The sequence below is a fragment of the Anomaloglossus baeobatrachus genome, chromosome 1 (assembly GCF_048569485.1).
Source record: "Anomaloglossus baeobatrachus isolate aAnoBae1 chromosome 1, aAnoBae1.hap1, whole genome shotgun sequence".
In the NCBI taxonomy this organism is placed as follows: domain Eukaryota; kingdom Metazoa; phylum Chordata; class Amphibia; order Anura; family Aromobatidae; genus Anomaloglossus; species Anomaloglossus baeobatrachus.
In genome coordinates, this window is record NC_134353.1 from 506021244 (window position 1) to 506049098 (window position 27855).

Here is a 27855-nt window from a genome sequence, read left to right on the forward strand (position 1 = left end):
GGCCCTCCCCAAGCAATTGTGGCACTTTACCCAGCTCATTCCGATTGCCCTTTTGTGGTGGCACCCCCTCATTACCAACGCTGTAAGTAAAAAGAGAAAAAAACCCACAAAAACCCTCATTTTTTAATAATAATAAAAAAGCACACCCTCTTTCACCAATTTATTAACCCCCAAAATACTTCCGCAGGTCGACGTAATCCACACGACGTCCCATGATGATACCTGGTCTGCTACATCCAGAAGCTGCAGTGATGGAAAACATAAATCATCACTGCAGATCCTGGGACACTCAGGGACCTGGCTGTGAGAAGCAGTTATGTTAGTCAGTTCACTGGAGTTTACAGCCGGGTTGCCATGCTACCAAGTGTGATCATCGGTGAACCTGCTGTCGGATTGTGTAACATGGCAACACAGCAGTTTGGCAATCATGTCACCAGAGTTTATACTTAGGATCTTCCCTCCTGTCCTTAGAGAACTCAGTTCACAGCCTCCAGGTGTCCCAACAGATGAGAACTTCAGGTGCCTTTAAGATTTCCAGGCCTCACAGCTACCGGACTGTCGTACTGCTGTGCTGCCGTGTCCTGCCATCTGGCAGTTAGGTCAACGGAGATTACACTTGTTTGCTCTCAGTGAACTCAATTGAACCAGCTGCTGGATTACCGGATTGCTGGACTGACAGATTGTGGGACATGACCGCACAGCAAACCGGATTTTATACCAGGGGCTCCCCCACTGCTCTTTTACAGTCCAGGTCCGCCCATCACTAGTTTTGAATACTCCATTAACATGTACAGTACTTAAGTGCAAAAATTATCTAAAATTTATTCTACTTTATATGAGAAATGAAATTCCTACTGGCTAATATAGTCCTAGCATATTCAGTTCCTACCATTTTTTTTTTTTACATTTTACCCATTATAAACTTTTTTTATGTAATTGCACTGAACATACTACGGTAAGTACTAAGCACAATCTACTAATTCAACAGTTGATAGCATAATCTTGGGATTACTTGATACTTTCTAATTGTGAATGTTTAAATGTATTTGAAATTGTAATTATTTCTGTTTATAGATATTGACGAATGTGAAGTTCCTAAAACTTGCGGTATTAACGCTCTGTGTCAGAATATCCCAGGTAGTTTTGAATGCTTCTGCAAAGAAGGCTACCAGTTGCAAAAGGGCAAAAACGCTTTGCAAAGCAAGGGTATCAATTATTCTTGTCAAGGTAAGAAAGGAGGGAATAAAATTACTTTAAATTAATAAGTAGTCCGATAATGCGTGCTATTAGTGAGTATGAAGTTGATAGTAATAATACACCGTGTGCAGAATTATTAGGCAAATGAGTATTTTGATCACATGATAATTTTTATATATGTTGTCCTACTCCAAGCTGTATAGGCTTGAGAGCCAACTACCAATTAAGTAAATCAGGTGATGTGCATCTCTGTAATGAGGAGGGGTGTGGTGTAATGACATCAACACCCTATCTAAGGTGTGCTTAATTATTAGGCAACTTCCATCCTTTGACAAAATGGGTCAGAAGAGAGATTTGATGGACTCTGAAAAGTCCAAAATTGTGAAATGTCTTGCAGAGGGATGCAGCAGTCTTGAAATTGCCAACCTTTTGAACCGAACAATCAAGCGTTTCATGGCAAATAGCCAACAGGGTCGCAAGAAGCGTGTTGGGCAAAAAAGGCGCAAAATAACTGCCCATGAATTAAGGAAAATCAAGCGTGAAGCTGCCAAGATGCCATTTGCCACCAGTTTGGCCATATTTCAGAGCTGCAACGTTACTGGAGTATCAAAAAGCACAAGGTGTACCATACTCAGGGACATGGCCAAGGTAAGAAAGGCAGAAAAAACAACCACCTTTGAACAAGAAACATAAGAAAAAACGTCAAGACTGGGCCAGTCTTAAGACTGATTTTTCAAAGGTTTTATGGACTGATGAAATGAGAGTGACTCTTGATGGGCCAGATGGATGGGCCAGAGGTTGGATCAGTAAAGGGCAGAGAGCTCCACCCCGACTCAGACGCCAGCAAGGTAGAGATGGGGTACTGGTATGGGCTGGTATCATCAAAGATTAACTTGTGGGACCTTTTCGGGTTGAGGATCGAGTGAAGCTCAACTCCCAGACCTACTGCCAGTTACTGGAAGACAACTTCTTCAAGCAGTGGTACAGGAAGAAGAAGGTATTGTTCAAGAAAAACATGATTTTCATGCAGGACAATGCTCCATCACATACATCCAACTACTCCACGTTGTGGCTGGCCAGTAAAGGTCTAAAAGATGAAAAAATAATGACATGGCCCCCTTTTTCACCTGATCTGAACCCCATAGAGAACCTGTGGTCTTTCATAAAATGTGAGATCTGCAGGGAGGGAAAACAGTACACCTCTCGGAACAGTGTCTGGGAGGCTGTGATGGCTGCTGCACGCAATGTTGATCGTAAACAGATCAAGCAACTGACAGAATCTATGGATGGTAGGCTGTTGAGTGTCATCATAAAGAAAGGTGGCTATATTCGTCACTCATTTTTTTGGGTTTTGTTTTTGCATGTCAGAAATGTTTACTTCTAAATTTTGTGCAGTTATATTGGTTTACCTAGAAAAAAATAAACAAGTGAGATGGAAATATATTTGGTTTTTATTAAGTTGCCTAATAATTCTGCACAGTAATGGTTACCTGAACAAACAGATATCCTCCTAAGATAGCCAAATCTAAAAAAAAAACACCCCAACTTCCAAAAATATTAAGCTTTGATATTTATGAGTTGGGTTGATTGAGAACATAGTTGTTGATCAATAATAAAAAAAATTCTCTAAAGTACAACTTGCCCAATAATTCTGCACACGGTGTAGTAATAATAATAATAACATTCTAAATCTTATATTAAAAAAGGGTTATTTAGTCACATATGAAAAGTTACATTGTAATATAAAAATTCTAGTTCCCTTAATTTAGCCAGCAATGTAAACTAAAGAGAGCCCTATTCTGGGTCATACTCAATAATGATGAGTGAGCACTGAACTGTTTGATTGCTCATTTCTCGAATCAAGCAGGTTGGATGCTTGCGCAGGCTTGATTCGAGTAATGAGCATAATGGATTATTTTTCTGGCAGACCCCTTAGGGGGCGGGGGAGGCTGAAAAATCACTGAAATGGATAGAAACAGAGCTCAAATGAACTGGAAAGCGCATTGGGAAGTCGCATAGACAGGTAAACTGCTGGGAAGTAAATAAATAAATAAAATTTAAAAATGACATGGGTTCCCTCCTATTTTTCCATCACCAGGCAGGGTAAAGCAGACAACTGGGGCTAATATTATCAGGCTGGGATGGTCCATAGTTATTTGGCTATTCCCAGCCTAAAAATATTAGCCCGCAGCTGCCCCAGAATTGGCACATCACATAAGATGCTCAAATTCTGGTGCTTCGCCCTGGCTCTTCTCAATTGCCCCGATGCATTGGTAATCTGGGTGATATTTTTTTGGATCAGCTGTGTAATGTCACTTGGCATCAAGCCCAAGGGTTAGTAATGAAGAGACATCTATCAGACACACCCATTATTAGACCAGTAAATGTAAATTGAAAAAAACACACAGAAAAATATTGTTTATCTGAATAAAGACTTTTCATACTATCTCTCTTTCACAAATGTATTATCTTTAAAAATTCCACAAAACACCAAAGTAATCAATGGGGTACTGGTCCCATGATGTCCTCGAAAATGGTACTCCAACCTATGGATACTCATTCAGAGAGCAACGCTCCATAAGTCACTCATGGTTAGTGCCAGATCCAGAATTTCTCACATGTGGTGGCAACAGTAACTCAGTGATGATCACAGCGAGTAAGAAATTCCAGGTCTGGTGCTGACAGGGAGTGACCTTTGAAGCCTCGTTCTCTGAATGAGGTTCCATAGGTTGGAGTAACTAGTCGGAGGATGTTGTTGGATCAGTATACTTTGTATTACGTCAAAGCATTGAGGATTTTTTTAAATAATAAATTGGTGAAATGTTAGTGTGGGGGAATTCTTTATTTAAATATACTATTTTTTTCCTGTGTGCGTGTGTTTTTTTCACTTTACACTTACTGGGTTAGTAATGGGGGTGTCTGATAGATGCCTCTCCATTACTAACCCCTGGAATTACACAGCTAACGTTAACCCCCAGAAATATTACCCTAATTGTCAACGCACGAGGGCAATCAGGAAGAGTCAGGGCGAAGCGCCAGACTTGGCAAAACTAAAAGATGTACCATTTCTGGGGCAGATGGGGGCTGCTATTTTTTGGCTGGTAAGGGCAACACGGAGTTGCAAAAAATCTTGAGACTTTTAATGTATTTCTGCTAATTTGAATTTCTTGCTAATTAATGTAAATATTTTTTAGCTATTGAAAAATAATTTTGCACATACTCCATTAGAATTGCAAAAATTCTAGTAACTATTGGCTAAATTTGTAGTGCCAATTTTAATCTGTTCACTAGATAAAATTTTGGTTGGTAACAAATCAACTTCTGGTACTACAATAATAAAAAAAAACAACATTATTCAAATACCACTTTTCCTCTGCACCACTTTCCATGTACCCTGCATGTCTCTTTGCTTCCCATTCCACCAAAGTACACATGATATCTCCTGCCAATCAGCAATGAATAATGGTGTTATATCCAAGCTAGAAAAGAGTGAAGAAACTTTTAAAGGGCCCAATGTTGCAGAGATAAAGTTAAAGGTCCGGCAGGTGGATATATGTATTATTGATTTTTTATTTTAGGACTTTTATGGGCCCATGTTGTAGTGGACAACCTCTTAAAGCCTAATTTGGAATAAATTCCATATATATTAGTATAGATAAAGAAGAAAAACAAAATTCCAAATAGTTTAGCGAGAAGCACATAATCATTAAATATTCAATGCCATGAAGTAGTCAATTAGTTACTTAGTATACAAAGAATATCACAAAAAAACTACTGAAATCCATTACCAATTAAATTAGTTTCTATTTTCTTCTTCAGCTGTTGACTGTGGCCAGCCTCTTGCTTTTCCCAACACTGAAATGGTTCTGTCTGGACCCACAACATTTCGTGGCCAAGCGACATACACGTGTATTTCTGGTTTCCTTGGAAAAGGCCACAACACATGGGTCTGCACTTCTAATGGAACATGGGAAGGCACCACTTTGGTTTGCACAGGTAACGTTACTATATACATCCTGAATCACAACAGAAATATAGACAATTTTGCTTAGTACATAGGCAAAGCAATAAAAACAAACCAGTTGTTCTATTTTATCCCAGACAAAACTTTTCAAAAAGCTTGGTCATGTAGTGTCACTCTTTCTGGGAATAAAATAGCAGGCATGGTTTGTTTTAGCTTGAAAAGATTCTCTGAGAAATATAAGAAAAAATTAATAAATTAAATAATACACACTTAAATATTAACCCCTTCACCCCGGCCGATTTTCCGTTTTTCGGGGGGTTTTTCCTTCCCTTCTTCCAACAGCCGTGACATTTTTATTTTTCTGTCGATCTTGCCATATGAGGGCTTGTGTTTTTGTGGTACAATTTATAATTTTAAATAAAACCATAAGTTTTACCATATAGTGTACTGGAAAACGGCCAAAAAATTCCAAGTGCAGAAAAATTGCAAAAAATGTGCGATTACATGATTGGTTTTGAGATATTTTATTCACTGCGTTCACTATATGGTAAAACTGATGTCGGTTTGAGTTCGTAGATACCAAACAAGTATAGGTTTACTTTTATCAAAGGGTAAAAACAAATTCAGAAGTTTGTCCAAAAAAAGTGGCGCTCTTTTTGCGCCATTTTCTGTGGCCCGTAGCATTTTCAATTTTCGGAAGCTATGGCTTAGTGATGGCTTATTTTTTGAGTCTTAAGGTGACGTTTTTAAATTTACCATTTTTCCACAGATGCTACGTTTAGATCGCCTTTTATTGCATTTTGCGCAAGATTTGTGGTGACCAAAAAACGTAATTTTGGAGTTTTGAATTGTTTCCCGCTACGCTGTTTACCGATCAGAATAATTAATTTTATATTTTGATAGATCGGGCATTTCTGAAGTCGCGATACCAAATGTGCGTATATTTTTAATTTTTTAACCATCTAATTTTCATTTCGGGGGTGATTTGACCTTTTACGTTTTTTTATTTTTTTAATTTTTTTAACACTAGAACTACTGAGGTAGTCATTTTGACTACTTTGCACCATGTATTTATATATAGGTGTCACGGGTCCAGTAGTTCTAGTGTTAAACCTTTTTTTTTATTATTTTTATTTTAGTAGTCTCCCTAGGGGACGATAAGGATCAGCAGTCTGGTCGCTCATTCATTTCTGGTGATCACAGCTGTGATCACCAGAAATACACACCTCTTGTCACTGGCAGCACTCGGCCAGGTGAAACAGCAAGTGACTTATGCTAGCTTTAGGAGTCATCACATGACCCTGTTCTACCATGACAATCATCAGCTCACAGTAATCACGTCACAGCGCCGTTGATGGAGCCAGGTAAGTGAAGATTTACCGCGGCCGGTATTTAAAATCATTTAAAATGTGACATCGCGATTTAAGGGGTTAACAGGCGTGAGTGGATTATTGATCCATCTGTGCCTGTGAGGCATACATGTCAGCTGTTCAAATCAGCAGACGTGCGCGGATTGCCACCAGCTGCCTACAGCAGCTGCCAGTGATTACACTATGACCGCTTAGGACGTACCATTACGGTCTAAGGTCGTTAAGGGGTTAATCATTTTTCTGAATATCTTTATCAAGCAAAAATGTATGCTATATCTAGTGCTCTCTTCAGAACTTTAAAGATGGCAACTTCCATCAATCACAACCCATCATAGAATTCAGAGGAAACACAGTAGGACGGGCTGTGTAAAGAACAAAATAGATGCACTAAAACTGTCAGGCTGACTAAGATAGATTTCCATTCGTCAGCTAAAGAAGGTTGCTTGTCTTGTCCTTTAGTCCGGCTTCACTCAATGCCCTGTCAGGTTGACTGAACAGAGGAATGCAAGCTCACGATGCCTGACCACATAAGTTCTTTATGCAGCCCATCCTGCTTCGTGTCTTCTGAAATCTAGGACGGGTTAGGATTGATAGCAATTTCCATCTATAACAAACAAACAGAGTGCAGTAGGTAAAGCATACATTTTTCCTAAATAAAGGTATTTAGAAAAATGTTTAATATTTAAATTTGTGTTATTTATTTGATTTCTTATTATTTTTGCATTTCTCAGAACCCGTTTAAACAGCATGATAAACTGTATACTATGGGGCAGTGCCTCCTAGTGTCGCTTGTGAAAGCACCCACCCCCGTCGTTTGTGCATCATGGGAAAATCGCTGCCCGTGACACACAATATCGCTAGGACCCATCACACTTACTTACCTTCCTAACGACGTCACTGTGGCCGGCAAACAGCCTCTTTAGTAAGGGGGTGGTTCATGCAGTGTCACAGCGATGTCACGCGGCAGGCGTCCAATAGAAGCAGAGGGGCGGAGAGCAGCCGAATGAAAGTCACACCCACCTCGTTGCCGGAGGACGCAGGTATGGTGTTGTTCGTCGTACCTGGGGTGTCACACGCAGCGATGTGTCCTGCCTCAGGAATGACAAACAACCTGCATCCAAAAGCAGCAACGCTATTTTGGAAATGGACGACGTGTCAACAATCAACGATTTGGTAAGTATTTTGCATCGTTAGCTCATTCGTGTCACACGCAATGACGTCGCTAACGAGGCCGGATGTGCGTCATGAATTCCGTGACCCTAACGACATCTTGTTAGCGATGTCTTTGCTTGTAAAGCCCCCTTTACACTACATTTATGTAATTCTATTATTCCTATTTTACAGCTGACAATTGGCTAAAAAAAACTTACCAAAGAGCCGTAGATCGCAAGATGCTGCGCAATTGCATTAATAAACATTTGTTGTGTTTTTGCAATGCAACACTGCTAACCTCATGCTGCGTGACACAGTAATCCCTGCTTATACCAACCAGTCTTGCAAGACCAAAACTGATTTATAAGACAATTTTTCCATTGAAAATATGGAAGTCCATACAATATTTGGAAATGTTATAAATTCATGTTGTATAAGTAATATCTTACCCATAGAAATCTTTATGTTATACTTCACTTTTTATATAGAGGCAGACTGAGATAAAATTGTGGCATACTTTATTGTATATTATATTACAGATTGTTCATATCTCTTTATTAGTTCGAAGAGATTCACTAAACTAAAAACGTTAAACTTATGAGTCATTTTATACCTTAAGGGGGCTTTACACGGTACGACCGATTGTGCAATTTCACAATCGATCGTACCCGCCCCCGTCGTTTGTGCGTCACGGGCAAATCGCTGCCCGTGGCGCACAAAGTCGGTAACCCCCGTCACACATACTTACCTCTCGTGCGACCATGCTGTGGGCGGCGAACGTCCACTTCCTGGAGTGGGAGGGACGTTCGGCGTCACAGCGACGCCACACAGCTGCCGGCCAATGGAAGCGGAGGGGCGGAGATGAGCGGGGCGTAAACATCCCGCCCACCTCCTTCCTTCACATAGCCGGCGGCGGCCGCGTGACGCAGGTGAGCTGCTGTTCATCGTTCCCGGGGTGTCACATGGAGCGGTGTGTGCTACCCCGGAAATGATGAACAACTAAATTAAACGATATTATGGAACCTAGCGAGCAGTACACGACTCACGATTTGTGAGCGATACTGCGTCGCTAGGAGGTGTCACACGTCACAAAAACCGTGACCCCGACGATCTATCGCACGATAGATTGTCTGGTGTAAAGCAGCCTTTAGACTAGCAATCATGGCTTGAGGTTGGTTCATCCAAGGGTTAATGCCAGATTGAGGTAAAATACTTTGAAAAGTCTCAATTCTTCTGCACAACGCTGACTTTTAATTACATATTTGGCCAAAAATAGATAAAGCTGGGAGGCATCCAGGGCGGGACAAGCATGGGTATGTGCGCCCATCAATTTCATTAAAACTGAGAGCTTTCCTTACTCCAGAAATGCTACTCCAATTCCTGACTGGAGTAGCATTATTGGCGAGGTGCATGGAGGCACATGTCATAATGAAGATGCACCGAATTCATTAAGTGTGCGTTATTCCAGTCTGTGTTGTAAAGATCATTTTGGCCCTCACTAGACTGTGTCTAGAAAATTGACCATGGATTAAAATATAGCAAATCGTGCCACAAATATGCAAAGTGTCGTCCCTTGATATTGGTCTAAAGCAAGCCAACTAAGGCCGGTTTCACATTTGCGTTGTTTCGACGCAAACGGACTTCGTCACTAATGTAGTACAGTTCATTTATTTACAGTGGAAGCGTGACACCATGTGGACACATGCGGGTAGCGCAGGAAGCATGGTGTCGCTTTTTCACTGTAAATAAATGAGCTGTACTACATGAGTGACGGAGTCCGTTTGCGTCGAAACAACGCAAATGTGAAACCGACCTTAGTGGTGGTGTAAAGGAAATTGTCTAATGTGTAGAAAGACATAAGAACAGAGGTCCTTCCTTCCGTAATAAAAACATATTAACAACTGAGTGTTACCAGTTAGGAGTGTGACCCCATCTGTCCAATGAGACAGTCCCCTCAGACAAGGGTAATGGTTATTGCCAGTTGTGAATTTTTTCATAAATAGCTATCGGACAAAAATCTGACAGCTACTGCATGAATTAAAGAGGTGGTTCCCTACTCTGCAATAGTGGCCACATCCCTGTAAAACTGATAGGGGGGGGCTTTTTCAAACTACCTTGTTCTGCTAATTCTGCCTCTGAGCGGTGCTATTCTGGTCCGCTCATCCCCATCACGTGACCCCCCGGGCTCCGTGACCTCTGGGATCCGGTGATGTCACATTAACTTCCAGTTGACCCGACATCACCAAGGCTGGCCACGGTCTTCCTGAGTGACTGGTTGTGGGCGGTGTTTCACCACTCATCACAGCCCAGCATCGCTCCTGCTTGTGGCATTCTGCAGTGAAGGAAAGCGCACAACATGCTAGACTGTTTTATAGGGATGTGGCCACTATTGCAGAATAGTGAACCACCTGTTTAACTGTATTAACATTATTCATTGTGATTTACTCTCAGGGAATCTTGTAGTATATTTTTTCTGTTCCCTATTTCTTTTTGTCTTTCCAGCTATAGACTGTGGTCCACCAGTGGCCATGTTAAACACTGTAATTCACAAATTTACTGGCACCACATTTGGGAGCATTGTGACATTCATGTGTGAAAAAGGATTTATTGCAATAAACGGTTATAATTTATCAATATGCAATGATTCTGGAAGCTGGGAAGGCGCTAATCTTGACTGTAGAGGTAAGACTGACATAAGGCTGACAATGTCTTATTATGATCCACATAACATAAACTGTTTGTACAAGTAGATAATAAAAACATAATAAAATGCCATGCTATGATAACACATTGTCCATTTCATGGCATTCTGGCAGTATTTTTTCTGCACCTAAAACCTTTCTACTTAATAGGAAAATGCTGTACAAAAAAATATATAAATTTGTTGGGTTTTACCCTTTTACAGGTGTTTTTGTGGTGCCTTTTGGTGCATTTTCCAGTTTTGTTTTTCTCTATAGTTACGTTATGATGTAAGATTATACTACAAAAACACTAAAACACTGCATAATGTTTATATAGTGTTTTATAAGAATTTTTGTATTTTTTATTGCTTTAATTGGAATAATAATGTTGCAAAAGAGCCGCAAAAAAATGTAAGCAATTGACAGGGTAGATTTTAACAAAAATGCAGCAAAATGGCAAATACTCATAGAAAAAAATAGCAGTGTGTACATGACGATTCAGAAATATCTTTGATTTTGATTTTGTATTTTACATACCATACACGCCATGTAAAATATACATTGAAAATGCAAAGTGTGGACATCTTCTAAGGGTGCATCTAGACAACACGAATGTCCTAAGAATGATCGTTTCCACATAGTCATGCAGTGTTAACAATCATCTGTCGAATGAGAAAAATGCTCATTCATAGAGTGAAATAATAATTTTTAGGATTCCTTAAAAAATCATTGTTCTTGGTTGCAAATCATGCTGTGTAAACAGGACACGTGCTGTTGAGGATAAGAGCAGCCTGGTACTGTAGCGTCTACCATGCCAACCATATCAGTATTTATCATTGTCTGTATTTATATTTCAAAATGATCAAATAAACAAGAATCAGATTGGGATTGTCTGGATGATTTTAGGGGGTACAGCAATGATAGGAACAAAGATTTATCCTCATGTTAGCATCACTTTAATGTTTTCTTCTTAGTTGTTGACTGTGGGGAACCACCAACCATCAATTACACAAAACCTAATATATTATGGAATACTACATATGGAAGCACTCTCAATTTTGAATGTTTGCCTGGCTTTGTTGAATACAGCGGAAATAAAACTGCTGTCTGTAATGAAAAAGGAATGTGGATAGGCGGCAGCATTGTATGCAGAGGTAAGATCATATTAAACATTTTTCAGACTTTAAGACTTTCCTTACCATAAGATGAACCCTAGATTTAGACAGCAGAAAATAGGAAAAACAATTTTCTATTAAGTAAAACCTCCCCGGTGGTGTAAATTGTAGGGATCATTAGCACTAATTTTAATATACTGGGGTTGGATATGGAAGTAATAAATCTTCTCTTAGTGCCTCTCTGCAGTGTGTGTTATACACACAGCTCTACTAGATATACATTTACTCATACACACACGCACAGCTCTTCTACATGCTGTCACGTTCTCACCAGAGTCCGCTCCTGCAACTTCTGCTTCAGTCACCAGGCGCCACCGTATTTCCGCTGTGGACTGTGCTGGTGATGGGGGAGGAGTCGGTGCCAGTGGCTCTGGTGGGCGCAAGGTACGCTCATCCACTAGGCTGGGTTTTCCTGATGCCTGCAGTACCACTGGGTGGGTGAGTGTAGGTGGCGTGTGTCTTCCAGCTGAGGTTGCCACAATTCAGCTTCAGCCAATGGGAAGACACCACACTCTTTTTATCCCCTCTTCTGTCTGCTGGCCATTGCCAGATATAGATTGTATTCCTGCTAGACTCTGGTTCCCCCCTGCTCTGATTATTGATTCCTACTTTGACCCTGCTCTCTGACAACCCTTCTGCCTGCCGTATTTGTACCTCACTGTCCGATCCGGATTTGACCTCTGCTTTGTTTTCTGATTACGTCCTTGCCTGCCTGATTCTGTCCCTGTTTTGCATTTCCTGGTTTGACCCTACCTGGCTACTACTCTTATCAGACTGCAGCCTACCACAGATAGTGATCTCCAGGGCCCTGTATAATTCCAAATCCCTGTATAGGAGTTAAAGGGTTTCAGGTTCTCGGGGTCCTGCTTTGTGAGCAGCTTTCCTCTAGCCTGTCCATTACAGCCAGTCTGAGCCTGTGGATCCAGGCAGGTGTTACACATACACATTTACACTTTACACTTACACACACACTATACATTACAACATCTTGGAGTTCTTGAGAACTCCGAGCCCGGTGTCAGTGGATGGTTACTTGTGAACCCACGTAGTTTAGGACTTTTACAGTCCATGTCCGCCCATCACTACTCTTCACCTTTTTTTATCCCTCATAAGCCCGCTTCACGCATATACACACCTTCACCATGGACACACGACCATTTTGCACAGTCCGTGGTAAAGGTGTGGGTGCATGTGTCCGTGTGTGTGTTCTACGTGTGCTGTTTCCGTGCCATCTGTGTGACATTCAGATAGCACATAGACAGCATGAACTTGTATACTTACCTGTCTTTGACGCTACTGTTACTTCCGTGTCCATGGTTAGTGCAGTGAATATGTAATGAGCATAATGAGCGGGCCCAGAAGCAGCAACAGAAGCAGAGACAGTAGCGCCGGAGACAAGTATAAAAAATTCTTTATTTTTATGTGCCCTCTGTTTTCTCTGATGTCGCATGGATCACATCAGTGTGCAGTTCGTGTGACACCCATGCAAAACAGACATGTCACTGTGTGGAGCACGCGTACTCCCTGTGCTCCACATGGACACAAGGTCCCAGTGATTTTAATGGGCCTACCTGTGTCCTTGTCTCTGGTATGTGTGAAAACGGACGTCACATGTACTGGAGACATGGATGTATGAAGAAGACCTAAGAGACTTGGCCTTTCCTAGGCTTTATTGCTTTTACAAAGGTCAATACAACCTCCATGACTTGTAATACAGACTTTGTGCACAGTTGTACTGTGATTATGAGATAGAAATCATATTGTTATATAGTTGTTTTTGGTTTATTGTGTTCTTTTGTATATTTTTCGCACATTGCATGATTTTAACTGTACTGGAGGACTAAGCATTCTTTTTCTTTTTAGAAATAGACTGTGGTCAGCCACCATTACTTCCAAATGCAGACGCTAAATGGAGTGGAGATACAAATCTTGGAAGTGAGGTTTTGTATAAATGTCAAAAAGGCTTTTATAATCCTGAAATTTGGCATGTGTCAAGATGTACTTCAAATGAAACATGGGAAAACATAACTTTTCCTTGCACAGGTAATAATAATACGTGGGCTGTATCTGATTTACTCTTGATTTGTGATAGCTATAACTGTGGCTCATTGATACTGGAATACTGGATCAGCATGAACCAATTCATTCTTCATTGCTATAAAAAAAAACTTTACGCAGCAAGTTGTGGCTGTGTAAACAGATCTACATTGAATGTAAAAGCATTTTCTATTCCATTAGTTGAGACAATCAAATATGATATTAAAAACTGAAATAGGCTTGTATAAAGTATGAGTACTCTCAGTGGGAGAAACAAAATAATAATATTGTAGTTATGATACCATTTAATGGCTAACAACAAATAAATAATGATGTTACAAAGCAAGCTTTTCAGACTACTTAAGTCTCTTCATCAGGCATGGTATAACAAAGTATCTGAAGAAACACAAATATATAGAAACAGATCAGAGGCAGCATAAGGTCTAAGCCACACGGCATGAAAATCGGTGCAAGTGGAGTGCGATAAAAAATCGCATTCCACTTGGACCAATATTATCCTATGTGCCCGCAGCATGCTGCGATTATTTTCTCAGCCCTAATCGGACCGAGAAAACAATCGCAGCATGCTGCGGGTACAATGCGATCCTTGTTTCTCTCACACCCATTCAGGTCTATGGGGCAAGAGAAAAATCACACTTCACTCGCAGTACACCGGTGTAATGCGAGTGCAGGGCGAGAATGGCAATAGCTGGCTACGGAAGAGTGAGGGAGATAAATCCCTCCCTCCCCTCCGCAGCGCCGGCCCACCCCTCCTCAGTGGCGGCTCGCCCCCTCGCACGATGGGACCTCAGTCGCAGGGACACTTGGCTCTGCTGTACTGCCAGCGTGAGCCGAGTGTTATGTGAGGGGATCCCAGTAATTCCCGTGTGGCCCCAGTCTAAAGCTGGGTTCACACATAGCGACAGTGACAACGACGTAGCTGTTACGTCACCATTTTATGTGACGCAACAGCGACCTTGTAAGTCGCTGTTATGATCGCTGCTTAGCTGTCAAACACAGCAGACGCAGCAGCGATCATAACGACACGCGTCACTGTGCTACAGAGAGCAGAGAGCCGCGCACACTGCTTAGCGCTGGCTCCCTGCACTCCTAGCTACAGTACACATCGGGATAATTACCCGATGTGTACTGCAGCTACATGTGCAGAGAGCAGGGAGCCGCGCACACTGCTTAGCGCTGGCTCCCTGCACTCTTAGCTACAGTACACATCGGGATAATTACCCGATGTGTACTGCAGCTACATGTGCAGAGAGCAGGGAGCCAGCACTGGCAGCGAGAGCGGACGCTGGTAACGAAGGTAAATATCGGGTAACCAGGGAAAGGTCTTCCCTTGGTTACCCGATGTTTACCGTGGTTACAGCTTTCCGCAGCTGCCAGACGCCGGCTCCTGCTCCCTGCTCGCTTCATTTCGTCGCTCTCTCGCTGTCACACACAGCGATGTGTGCTTCACAACGGGAGAGCAACGAGCAAAAAATGAAGCTGGACATTCAGCAACGAGTGGCGACCTCACAGCAGGGGCCAGCTCGTTGCTGGATGTCACACACAGCGACGGGACATCGCTGCAACGTCACAGAAAATGGTGACGAAGCAGCAACGTCGTTGTCGTCGTCGCTGTGTGTGACACCACCCTAAGAAATGGAAATTTAAGTATACAAACAAACTGAGCTTAGACAGTGAATCCTTAATTAGCTTAGATAAGTGGTGTGAAACTATTGCACCTTCTACATTCATTTTTTTGCTAATGAGAAATTACAGCTTGTTACATAGAATTTGCGTGTCCCATGCAATGCATTATATGTATAAATAATGGAATGTTTTCTTTTGGAGAGATTGATTGTGGGATGCCTTTTTTGATTGAACATGCCGATTGGATATGGAATAATCAGTCTACCTTGAGGAGCTACGTTTATTATAAGTGTAAACCTGGATTTACAGTTAATGGCAAAAAGAACGTTTCTGTCTGCCTTGAGAATGCTACATGGGATGTATTGGATATCAGATGCTCAGGTATATTCATTAATTATAATCAAGCTGTTTAATTGGTCAATGTTGTTTCAGGAAACTTTGCATAAATCGCTAATACAATTGAATATGAGAAACGTTGTAATGTATCTTATCAGAGAAATATACTTTTTCAACTTATGAGCCATTTGTTCTCCTCTCCCCTATTGCTTGCTTTCACCATTCACTTAAAGGGAATCTGTCACTAGGTTTTTGTTACCCCATCTGAAAGCAGCATGATGTGGGGACAGAGACCCTGATTCCAGCGATGTGTCACTTACTGAGCTGTTTGCTGTCGTTTTGATAAAATCAATGTTTTCTCTGTTGCAGATCTAGCAGTTATACAGAGCTCATGAATATGCTGGTCTACCGGGCAGTGGGCCAAGTAGTCCTCCAATGATAAGCTACTGCTGATTAATCAGTGGTTTTATCAAAACTACACTAAGCAACCCAGTAAGTGACACACCGCTAGAATCAGGGTCCCTACCCCTAAATAATGCTGCTCTCAGATTAGGTGGCAAAAACCTGGTGACAGATTCCCTTTAAAAAAATACTTAAAGGGAAATTGTCAGTAGGATCAACCCTCCTAAGATGTCTACATGAGAATATACCTCATAGGACGTTGAATAAAATACCTTGATATCACAGATGTGATGATTTTCTATATGTAAATGAGCTATAGGGCTAACACAGATCTCCCTGAGAATCTCCAGAGCTTTTTTTTAAATGAATGGGGGGTATTATGCCGACCTTAGGGTATGGCAGACATCAAATTCCCAGGTCCCCCAGGCACAAAGTGGGCCCTCTGCTGTGTTCCATGTGTCGCGGGCGGGGGCACAGACCACGGCAGGGAGGCTACTCGAGATGCTCGGATCTGGGTTCGTGGCTGTGGCTCGAGTGGCAGCCGGATCCGGGGCTCGTGCAGTAGCCCGTCGCCCACAACTGTATAAGGGAGTTATTTACAGGGGAGAGTTTGTCAGTGATGCCACCTGTGGGTTGCGGTGTTGGTTGGTAACACCGCCGCTGCCTTTGTATGGGACGCCCGGATCTGATGGAATGGGGCAGCAGGACGGTATCCCCTCCACCGGTAGGGGAGGTGTAGTCCCGGGGCCCAGGTGTAGGTGGAACGGAATGCTGGGATGCAGTCTTCAGGCTGCTCCGGATGATACCGTTGTACTCACTGTTTTTGAATAAATCACACAGAGTCCAGATAGTAAACCAAGTGCCGGATACCGGTAGCCTCCGGAGGGGTGTGCTCGGGTCCAGCACACTGGTGAACAGAACAGGGGCCCTTCCTCCTGCACTCTATTTTGGTGTCTCGTGTGTTGACTAGTCCGCATGGAACGGAAAAAGTCAACTCCCGGTGTCTTTGCTGTGGAAGCTGTGGCCCGCGAGATCTGACCCTTGGGATTTTTGCAGGCACTTGCAGACGCCCTATCCCCCGCGTTGGGCTTCCGTCTCGCTCTATCTGGGCTACTAGTGGGACAAGACGTGGAATCTTGTCCCCTGTTGGTTGATTGGAAAGGTGCTTGAAGCTGTCCTCACCCTAGGGTCCAGGTACCCCGACTGTGCGCGGCCTCCGGACCGGATTCCCGCTGTCGGCACAGGCGAGCTACAACCCTTCCCCGGTCCACCTAAGGTCTCCCGCGACCGGATCTCTGTTGCCTGTAGCCCTGCTCTGCCATCTGCCACCTAGTCAGCTCAGGTAGTCCGGTGAGCTACAACCCCCGACTACCACTTCACTCCTCTCACTTCCACTGTCCAGACCCAACTGTCTGACTCAGACTGTCTCCACCACTCTACTGACGTGTTCCCTCCCCTGACACCTCAGGACCCCTAGGTGGGCATCACCATCTGCCTAGCCCCACCCACTGGTGTGTCCCTATTGTCCTGGGGAGGGTGACTAGGCTTTGTGGCTGGTGTTTGTACCTGTGTGGGGTTGTGTTGGTAGGTCAAGGAGGAGAGAGTCCTGCATCTGAAAGATGGATGCAGTCTCCTGTGACAACCTGATTTTGTCAGGGCATCACATTCCTCCTTGGTAAAACGCAGCCCATCCTCAGGCAGTCCGGCACCGGTTTTTATTTTTCTGCTTCTGTAAAAGGTAAAAACATAACATAAAATGTAAACATTACAACATTTCATCCCTTTACATGGAGGCACATTTCTTGAACGTTACATAACCAAACAGTCCCTTTCCCACCAGTCCACCCCAAAGAGTCCCAAAGTCCAGAACCCTCTGGCCTGGATGTTAGCTACCGGTTTTGGTAGTGGCTGGGCCTCGGCCGACTCTACCGCAGGCCGTTCCTCCAACCAGTCCTCTCCAGCGGGTGTTACAGTCCTGGTGGTTGAGGAAACAAGAAGGTAAATGGGGGATATATACAATAACCCAAGAAAGATTTTGGGCGGCCTCTGCCAGTCCTGAGGCCATGGTCCATAAACAACAGGGGAAAAGCTGGGTTAACTGGGAAAAGGAGGTAGCCGGGTTCCGCTATCTATTACTCCTTTTTCTCATAAAGGTGATGGTGGGAAGCGAGGCACGGCCCATCATTGACCACTACCCACGTCTTGACATCAAGGGCAAACCACCCTCGCTCTCCACAGTGCCTGGTTTAGCCGACCATGTCTCCGGGTTCCAGATTCCAATCTGGATGGCCGGTTGGTAGATGAGGGGCTACATCCCTCCGGGACACAAATTTCTCTTCCTCCAGTCCCGGCTCTTAAATGAACCACCACCCCTTTTGGGGGGGTTAAAATGGCGGACGACTAACATATAACCTCAAACCCTAGTTAAAATGTACAATTTTATTGATATTCATTAAAAATCCCAGATTTACCAAAGAAAAACACAAAAACACAAATAACAAACTGGATCAGAAAAACCTTGCAATTATTCAATTTTTATAGAGCAACAAGGAAATAAAGGGGAGGGAGGGGTGCTGGTTGACCCTAAATGGAAGGATATGTCCCTACCTGCCAACGGAGGGTATGACACCATAAGTTACCGGGCGACCCCATTCCACATCGGCTTTCCCTCTCCCTGACCCTGATATAAGAGTTAATAGGGGAGGTCCTATTTAATTGGTACAACTGCGCATATAATATAATCAAGCAGTTACATCCCCATATACTACTTCCCACTCCTGATCCAGAAAAAAAATATAAAAAATACAACCGTAAGAAATTGATTCAGAGTGGTGTGACCAATAATATTCTCACAAAAAAGTTTTCTGAAACCAATATAAGGCTAGTTTCACACTTGCGTTGAACGGCATCCGTTGCATTGCGTTTTGTGACGGATGCAATGGATGCGTTGCATATAGTGGTACAACGGATGCAACGGATCGTACAAAACAACGGAATCTTCTTTTTTTTTTTTTCTTTACAGTTTTACCGGCAGCAGATTATTTTGAACGATCAGCTGATCACCCGGCTGCCGGGTGATCAGCTGATCGCTCACAGCAGCCGGCCGCCGGGTGATCAGCTGATTGCTCACAGCAGCCGACCACCGGGTGATCAGCTGATCGCTCACAGCAGCCGGCCGCTGGGTGATCAGCTGATCGCTCACAGCAGCCGGCCGCCGGGTGATCAGCTGATCGTTCAGCCGCTGAGAATGTGTGCATGGGGGCGGAGTGCGGGGCGGGTGGTGGAGCCAAGCGGGGCCATGGTGCTGAGGATGTCAGTGTCGGGGACTGCATGGCTGGGGATAGGTGTGTGTGTGTGTGTGTTTGTGGGTGTGGTGTGTTGTGGTGTGGAGTGGAGTGCGGGAGGGGGTGGAGACGAGCAGGCAAGTGTCGGGCTCCCTGCACACGTAGCCAGGGTAAATATCGGGTAACTAAGCAAAGCCCTTTGCTTGGTTACCCGATATTTACCTTGGTTACCAGCGTACACCGCTTAGCGCTGACTCCTTGCACACGTAGTCAGGGTAAATATCGGGTAACTAAGCAAAGCGCTTTGCTTAGTAACCCGATGTGTACCCTGGTTACGTGTGCAGGGAACCAGAGAGAGCATGCGCAGCGAAATCCTAAGCATTACGCTGGTCGAAAAACGTTACATGCTGCGTTCGTGCCGCCCGGCGGAAGCAACGTAGCATCGGCCAGCGGAAGCAACGCAGGTCCATCAGTCGCAATCCGTCGTCCATACAAGTCTATGGGAAGCAGCGGAATCCGTTAACGGATTCCGCTGTTTTCCAAAACGGCGGATTGCGACTGAAGGAAAAAAACGCAAGTGTGAAAGTAGCCTAAGAGTAAAATCCATATGATATGTCAAAGAGCTCATATCAGTATGCTCCCGACACACTCTCTGAAGGTTTTCCAGAAAATAAAGTATAGATCACCACTCCAGGATCATTTTAGGTAGACATATCAGATAGCATCTATCCTAATCAAATTAATAGATAATTAGGAAGGAAAAAGATAAACCACTTCCCTGATAAAGCAGGTATCCAGGCCTGCCCGGTGGACCTGTCTTTGGTACGTCGGGCCCCTGACCCGGAAAGTAGCTTGCCAGAGACAGTCCTTTTCCCGGTATGTCCGGGCAATCACATCCGCCTTTTTCTTTTCCCGTGCAGCTATTTCTCTGCAGAGCTGCTGCCGTTCCCAGTATGGGGCACGGTTCCCGTGCTCCTCCTCCTGCTCAGGAGCCAGGCCCACTTGGATTCCCTCGGCGCCGGCTACGACCGGCCTCGCAGGTTGCCGTGGGCCCCATCAGTCAGTGGCCTGCTCCGCTTCCCTGCAGGAACACTCCGGCTGCTCCTCAGCCGGGGCGGGGTGCTTGAGAGTTGTTGGTGCTGCACCTGGTGTACAAACAAGGACGGGTGCCGCCACCGTAGCGGCCGGGTTCAGGGATGGATCAGACGTCATCGGGGCTGCGGCCTGGCTTGGGGCTGGGATGGTTGTCATTGGCGGTGCGGCCTGGTTCAGGGCCGGGTCTGATGTCATCAGCGGTCCTGGAGCGATGGTAACGGTGAGGCCTGAGGACCTATTGACTGGGTCCTCCGCGCAGATGGTACGGGTTCCGCTGCCACGAACTGAGGCAACGGGTCGGTCGGGGCGTTGGCTGTGGACATGGGTGACGAGGGAGACGGCGTGGCGGATGGGAGCAGACCGGACCCCTCAGCCGGGCAGGCCGGTTCCTGGAGAACATAGGGGCGTGGGTCTCTGCTTACCCGCTCCTCCGAGGCTATCTACACTTCGCGTGCCCGGACAGCTGCAGCCAGGCCCTTCATTTCCGACGTCCAGCATGAAGTGGCTTGGGCCTAAATTATCCGACACATCCTCTCCGTCAGCTCCTCGATCCAATCAGCAGTTCCGTGGACGGGACTCTCTGGACGCTGCCTGCCAGGCTGCTATGACATCTTGCCGCGTTGGTGTCCAGGAACGGGTTTCGGCAGAGTCCTGGCGTCCCTGCACTTTATCAGCTCTGGTCACATGCCACTCCCTCACCTTGCCCCTTGGTTTGTGAACAGCAATCTCCGGCTTCGTTCCTAGGAAGGTGGGCGGAGCTTCAGACTCGCGCTCTTTTCGGGGATGAAGATGGTGAAGTTGTTGTTTTTGGCGCCAAAATGGCGGGCAAGATGGCGGCTGTCCGAAAAATATCAGCGTTTCATGGGTTAACAGTCCAGGAAAGGTGCACTTCACCCAGGTTAGTGGATGGGGTAAGTATCCTGTTCGTGGTGCCATGATTTGTTGCGGGCGGGGGCACAGACCACGGCAGGGGGGCTACTCGAGACGCTCGGATCCGGAATCATGGCTGTGGCTCGAGTGGCAGCCGCATCCGGGGCTCGTACAGCAGTGCGCCGCCCACAACTGTATAAGGGAGTTATTTACAGGGGAGAGTTTGTCAGTGACGCCACCAGTGGGTTGCGGTGATGGTTGGTAACACCGCCGCTGCCTTTGTATAGGATGCCCAGGACTGATGGAACGGGGCAGCAGGATGGTATCCATTCCACGGGTAGGGGAGGTGTAGTCCCGGGGCCCAGGTATAGGTGGAGCAGATGATACCGGTGTACTCACTGTTTTTGAATAAATCACACAGAGTCCAGATAGTAAACCAAGTGCCGGATACCGGTAGACTCCGGAGGGGTGTGCTCGGGTCCTGCACACAGGTGAACATGTGACGCTCTGGCAAAACCAGGTTGTCACAGAGACTGCACACATTTTCCAGGTGCAGGACTCCATCCTCCTTGGCATACTAACACAAACCCACACCCAGGTACATAACACCGGCCAGCAAAGCCTAGTCACCCCCATGACAATAGGGACACACCAGTGGGCAGGACCAGGCGGATGGGAGCGCCCACCTAGAGGTCCTGAGGTGTTCTGGGAGGGAACAAGAGAGTGGAGTGCTGACAGTTGAAGTGTGAGAAGTGTGGAGTGACAGCGGAGTGAAGGGTTGGTGGCCCCCTGGACAACCGGACTACTGACTAGGTGGCAGACAGGACCACAGGCGATGGAGATCTGGTCTCGGGAGACCTTAAGCGGACCGGGGCAGGGTTGTATCCTGCCGGTGCAAACAGCGGGAATCTAGTCCAGAGGCCGTGCACAGTCGGGGTGCCTGGACCCTAGGGCGAGTAAGGTTTCAAGATCCTTTTCAATTAGCCAGCCGGGAACATGATTCCACGTCTTGTCCCACCAGCAAACCCAGAGAGTGAAACGGAAGCCCAACGCGGGGGATAGGGTGTCCGCCAGAACCCACAGAGATCCCACGGGTCAGATTTCGCAGGCCACAGCTCCCAACATACAACGTTACCGGGAGTGGACTTCCCTCGTTTCAAGCGGAGTTGTACTGTTGAAGACACAAACACTAAGTACAGGAGGAAGGGACCCCTGTTTGCTGTACCAGGGTGTGGGACCCGAATACCCCCGCCGGAGATTACCGGTCACTGGCAATTTGGTTTAACACTGGACTCTGTGTGAATTTCTTTGGAAGTGTGAGTCCACCATTCTTGCCTGGTCCAGCCCTGCATGACACTCTCTGCAGCATATTTGCCCGTACACCTGGGCCCTGGGACAACACCCTACCCGTGGAGGGGATACCATCCTGCTGCCCCACTCCATCAGCCCCGGGCGTCCCATATCCGGGCAGCGGCGGTGCTACCAACTCTCACCGCAACCCACGGGTGGCGTCACTGACAAACTTTTCTCCTGTAAATACATCCTTTCTACGGTTGTGAGGACGGACGGCCGCACAAGCCCGGGTCTAGCTACCACTCAAGCCACAGTAACGAACCCGGATCCAAGCACCCCCTTGCAGTGGTCTGACCCCCGTCTGCATCAACCCGAACTTGGCGTCACAAACAGGATACTTACCCCATCCACTAACCTGGGTGAAGTGCGCCTTTCCTGGACTGTTAACCCGTGAAACGCTGACATTTTTGGACTGCCGCCATCTTGCCCACCATTCCTGGTGCCAAAAACAGCAGCTTCACCATCTTCTTCCCCTGAAAAGAGCGCAAAATCTGAGGCGCCGCCCCCTAAGAACGCGGGCGGAACACCGTGACCCGCAGAGCAGGAAGTTGAAAAGGACAGTGGGTCTCGCGAGATTGCTGTCGAAAACCAAGGGGGAGGGCAGGAAAAAGCGGCATGCGATCAGAGAAGATAAAGTGCAGGGACACCAGGACTCCTCAGAAACCTGTTCCTGGACACCAATGCGGCAAGATGTCCCAGTAGCCTGGCAAGTAGCGTGCGGAGATCTCCGTTCCCAGAACCACAGAGTGGATTGAGGAACAGACAGAGAGGATGTGCCGGAGGATCCAGGCCCAAGCCCACTTCATATTGGCGAGGTGGACGACGAAGATAAAGGGTCTGGCTGCAGCTGTCCGGGTGCGCGAAGTGGAGATGGCCTTGGAGGAGCGGGTAAGCAGAGACCCACGCCCCTATGTTCCCCAGGAATCGGCCTGCCCGGCTGAGGGGTTCGGATTGTCCCCGTCCGCCACGTCACCTCCCTCGATGCCTGTGTCCGCAGCCAACGCCCTGACCGACCCATTGCCTTGACCGGTGGCAGCGGAACCTGTATCATCTGCGGAGGAGGACCAAGTAACTGGGACCTCGGGCCTTGCATTCACCACCTCGGCACCCGCCTCGGTCCCGAGGCAGGCCACAACCCCGATGACATCTTGTCTGGCCCCAAGCCAGGCCGCAACACTGATGACATCTTCCCCGGCCCTGAGTCCAGCCGCACCGGTGAAGACATTGGCTCCGGCTATCCGCCCGGCCGCAATGGAGGCGGCACCCGACCTAAAATCTACCCCAATTGCAGCACCAACCGCTCCCAAATACCCCGACCTGGCTGAGGAGCAGCCAGAGTGCACCTGCAGGGAAGTGGAGCAGGCCACTGATCAGTGGGGCCCACGGCAGTATGTGATGCCGGTTGTAGTCGGCGCCAAGGGCATCTGAGAGGGCCTGGCTCCTGAGCAGGAGGCGGAGCACGAAACCCATGCCCCATACTGGGAGCGGCAGCAGCAGCAGCTATGCCGGGATATAGCTGCCAGAGAGAAACGCAAAGCAGATGTGCTTGCCCGCACTTATAAAGAGAAAGACTGCCTGCGGCAGGCTACCTTCCGGGTCCAGGGCCCGACTTACCGAGGGCAGGTCCGCCATTTCGATTCCCAAAAAGGATGAGGATTTATATACGAGCCGGGTCTGGACGCCGAGATATTTGTGTCCCGGAGGGATATACTCCCTCACCTGCCAACTGGCCATCCAGACAGGAATCTGGAACCCGGAGATATGGTCAGTTACACCAGGCATTTTGGAGAGCGGGGGTGGTTTGCCCTTGATGTGTGATGTGAAGAAGTGGATCGTGGTCAACGAGCAGCCATGCCTCGCCACTGTCACCTGCATAAAAAAGAATAAGTAAGTAGCGGATTCCGGCTACCCCCCTTTTTTTCAGTTTAAAAAAAAAAAACAGCTTCCCCCTGTTTATTGTTGATGGACCAAGGCCTCTGGACTGGTAGAGGCCACCCAAAAACTCTCTTGGGTCACTGTACATAACCCACATCTACCTTCTTGTTATCCCACCACCAGAACTGCAACACCCGCTGGAGAGGACTGTTTGGAGGAAGGGCCTGCGGTAGAGTCGGCCGAGGCCCAGTCACCAGCAAAACCAGAGGGTTCCAGAACTTTGGGACTCTTTGGGGTGGACTGGTGGGACTTCAATACCATCATCAGGGTCATCAACCGGAACTTGGGGTGGTGTGACACCAGGACTAGCGGTGGCACCACGGGTTGAGGTGTTTTGGGTGGCGGGTTGAATGGAGAAGGAGATATTGTTTGCAATGTTTAAGGAATGTGCCTCCCTAAAGGGAAGAAATGTTCATGTTTTATTATGTGTTTTACCGTTTTTTACCTTTTGCAGAAGTAGTTTCAATAAACGTCAGTGGCCGGACAGCCCGAGGATGGGCTGTATTCCACCAAGGGGGGAGTGTGACGCCCTGGCAAAACAAGGTTGTCACAGAGTCCATCCTCCTTGGCATACCAACACAAACCCATACCCAGGTACATAACACCGGCCAGCAAAGCCTAGTCACCCCCCATGACAATAGGGACACACCAGTGGGTGGGACCAGGCGGATGGGAGCGCCCACCTAGGGGTCCTGAGGTGTTCTGGGAGAGAACAAGAGAGTGGAGTGCTGACAGTTGAAGTGAGAGGAGTGTGGAGTGACAGCGAAGTCAGGGATTGGGGTCCCTGGACTACCGGACTACTGACTAGGTGGCAAATGTTAGACAGGACCACAGGCGATGGAGATCCGGTCGTGGAAGACCTTAAGTGGACCAGGGCAGGGTTGTAGCCCGCCAGTGCCGACAGCAGGAATCCTGTCCTGAGGCTGTGTACAGTCAGGGTGCCTGTACCCTAGAGCAAGGAAGGTTTCAAGCCCCTTGTCAATTAGCCAGCCGGGGACAAGATTCCACGTCTTGTCCCACCAACAAGCTCAGAGAGCGAAATGGAAGCCCAACGCGGGGGATAGGGTGTCCGCCAGAACCCACAGAGATCCCACGGGTCAGATTTCGCGGGCCAAAGCTCCCAACATATAAAGTTACCGGGAGTGGACTTTCCCGTTTCAAGCGGAGTTGTCCTGTTGAAGACACAAACAATGAGTGCAGGAGGAAGGGACCCCTGTTTGCTGTACCAGGGTGTGGGACGCGAATACACCCACCGGAGGTTACCGGTCACTGGCAATTTGGTTTACCACTGCACTCTGTGTGAATTTCTTTGGAAGTGTGAATACACCATTCTTGCCCGGTCCAGCCCTGCATGACACTCTCCGCAGCATATTTGCCCGTACACCTGGGCCCCGGGACAACACCTCCTCTACCCGTGGAGGGGATACCATCCTGCTGCCCCACTCCATCAGCCCTGGGCGACTCATATCCAGGCAGCGGCGGTGCTACCAACTCTCACCGCAACCCACGGGTGGCGTCACTGACAAACTTTTCCCCTGTAAATACACCCTTTCTACGGTTGTGATGATGGACGGCCGCACGAGCCCGGGTCCGGCTACCACTCGAGCCACAGTAACGAACCCGGAACCGAGCACCCCCTTGCAGTGGTCCGGCCCCCGTCCGCAACAGACAGAACAGGGGCTTTTCCTCTTGCACTCTAGTTTGGTGTCTCGTGTGTTGACTAGTCCGCATGGAACAGGAAAAGTCCACTCCTGGTGTCTTTGCTGTGGAAACTGTGGCCCGCGAGATCTGACCCTTGGGATTTTTGCAGGCACTTGCAGACGCCCTATCCCCCGCGTTTGGCTTCCGTCTCACTCTATCTGGGCTACTAGTGGGACAAGGCGTGCAATTTTGTCCCCTGCTGGTTGATTGGAAAGGTGCTTGAAGCTGTCCTCACCCTAGGGTCCAGGTACCACGACTATGCGCGGCCTCCGGACCGGATTCCCGCTGTCGGCACCAGCGGGCTACAACCCTGCCCTGGTCCACTTAAGGTCTCCTGCGACCGGATCTCCGTCGCCTGTGGCCCTGCTCTGCCGTCTGCCACCTAGTCAGCTCAGGTAGTCCGGTAGTCTGGGAGCTACAACCCCCGACGTCCACTTCACTCCTCTCACTTCCACTATCCAGACTCAACTGTCTGACTCAGACTGTCTCCACCACTCTACTGACGTGTTCTGACACCTCAGGACCCCTAGTTGGGCGTCACCATCTGCCTGGCCCCACCCACTGGTGTGTCCCTATTGTCCTGGGGGGGTGACTAGGCTTTGTGGCTGGTGTTTGTACCTGTGTGGGGTTTTGGTGGTAGGACAAGGAGGAGAGAGTCCTGCATCTGAAAGATGGATGCAGTCTCCTGTGACAACCTGATTTTGTCAGGGCGTCACACATGCGATCAGGGATGAGGTTTTGTGTTGCTGTGTAGTGTGTAACTACACAGCAACTACTACTACTGGTATTGTGGTGTAGTAAAAAACTCACAAGTGCTATATTGTTGGCTAAGGGAACACTTCTGGGTGGCAACACCGCTACTGTACTGTGTCCTGACCGGCTCTGCTGTCCACCATCAGGACTATGTCAGTGGCTTGGTGTCACTTTCAGGCTGTATAATGAGGTCCTGATGCTGAGCAGCAGCTGTCAGGACACAGTATAGATGATAAGCTTGTCACTATGTTGTACAGCTCCCAGGCATCAGAAGATGCAGTGCGCAGGGCCGTACTATACATCTAGCTGCCCCTCGCAAGATGGAACTATAGATAACAATAGACAGTACGGCGCCGGTGTCGCGGGCGGAGGAGGGGACGCTGCGCTCTCCCACTGCTCGGGTCCGGCCGCTGCTGCTGCGGCTGCCGCTGCGGCTGCCGCTACTGCTTGGTGGTGGCTCGAGCGGTGGGCCGGATCCCGGGGACTCGAGCGGCGCTCCTCGCCTGTGAGTGAAAAGGGGCTGGGGATTGGATGGTGGGGATTTGGTTATTGTCCGTGACGCCACCCACGGTTGTGGTGATATTGGTGACACCACCGCTGCTCTGGACGGGGATCCCGGGAGCGGTGACAGGGAGCAGCTTTGTTGTTAGTTCTCCGCTCCGTGGGTAGGGGGTTGGTTGTCCCAGGGCCCGGTGATGGGGTAGGAGTGGATGGCAGGCGGGTTACGGGGCCTGGTGAGGTGCAGGGTCGCGGGGGCAGCGCTGTGCCGCACGGCACGGAGGTACTCACTCAGCCAATGATGAGGACACAGTTCTCGGTAAAACACACGGCTGGATGGACGGGTCCCACAGACAGCTGCGGTGTTGATTCTCCCGGCAGGTTGATGGTGACTGCCTTTCCCTG

The 27855-nt window shown here is 47.3% G+C and overlaps 1 protein-coding gene across 3 annotated transcripts in view; it reads left to right on the plus strand.

Moving 5' to 3' along the window:
* SUSD1 (sushi domain containing 1) overlaps window positions 1-27855 on the plus strand; it is a 404984-nt gene that overhangs the window by 101982 nt on the left and 275147 nt on the right. For all 3 annotated transcript variants that reach the window (XM_075316004.1, XM_075316016.1, XM_075316010.1), the window contains exons 6-11: window positions 1075-1227; window positions 5017-5193; window positions 10186-10365; window positions 11339-11518; window positions 13403-13582; window positions 15425-15604. In XM_075316004.1, coding sequence (XP_075172119.1) covers window positions 1075-1227; window positions 5017-5193; window positions 10186-10365; window positions 11339-11518; window positions 13403-13582; window positions 15425-15604 — 1050 coding nt within the window. The remainder of the gene's footprint in view (window positions 1-1074; window positions 1228-5016; window positions 5194-10185; window positions 10366-11338; window positions 11519-13402; window positions 13583-15424; window positions 15605-27855) is intronic.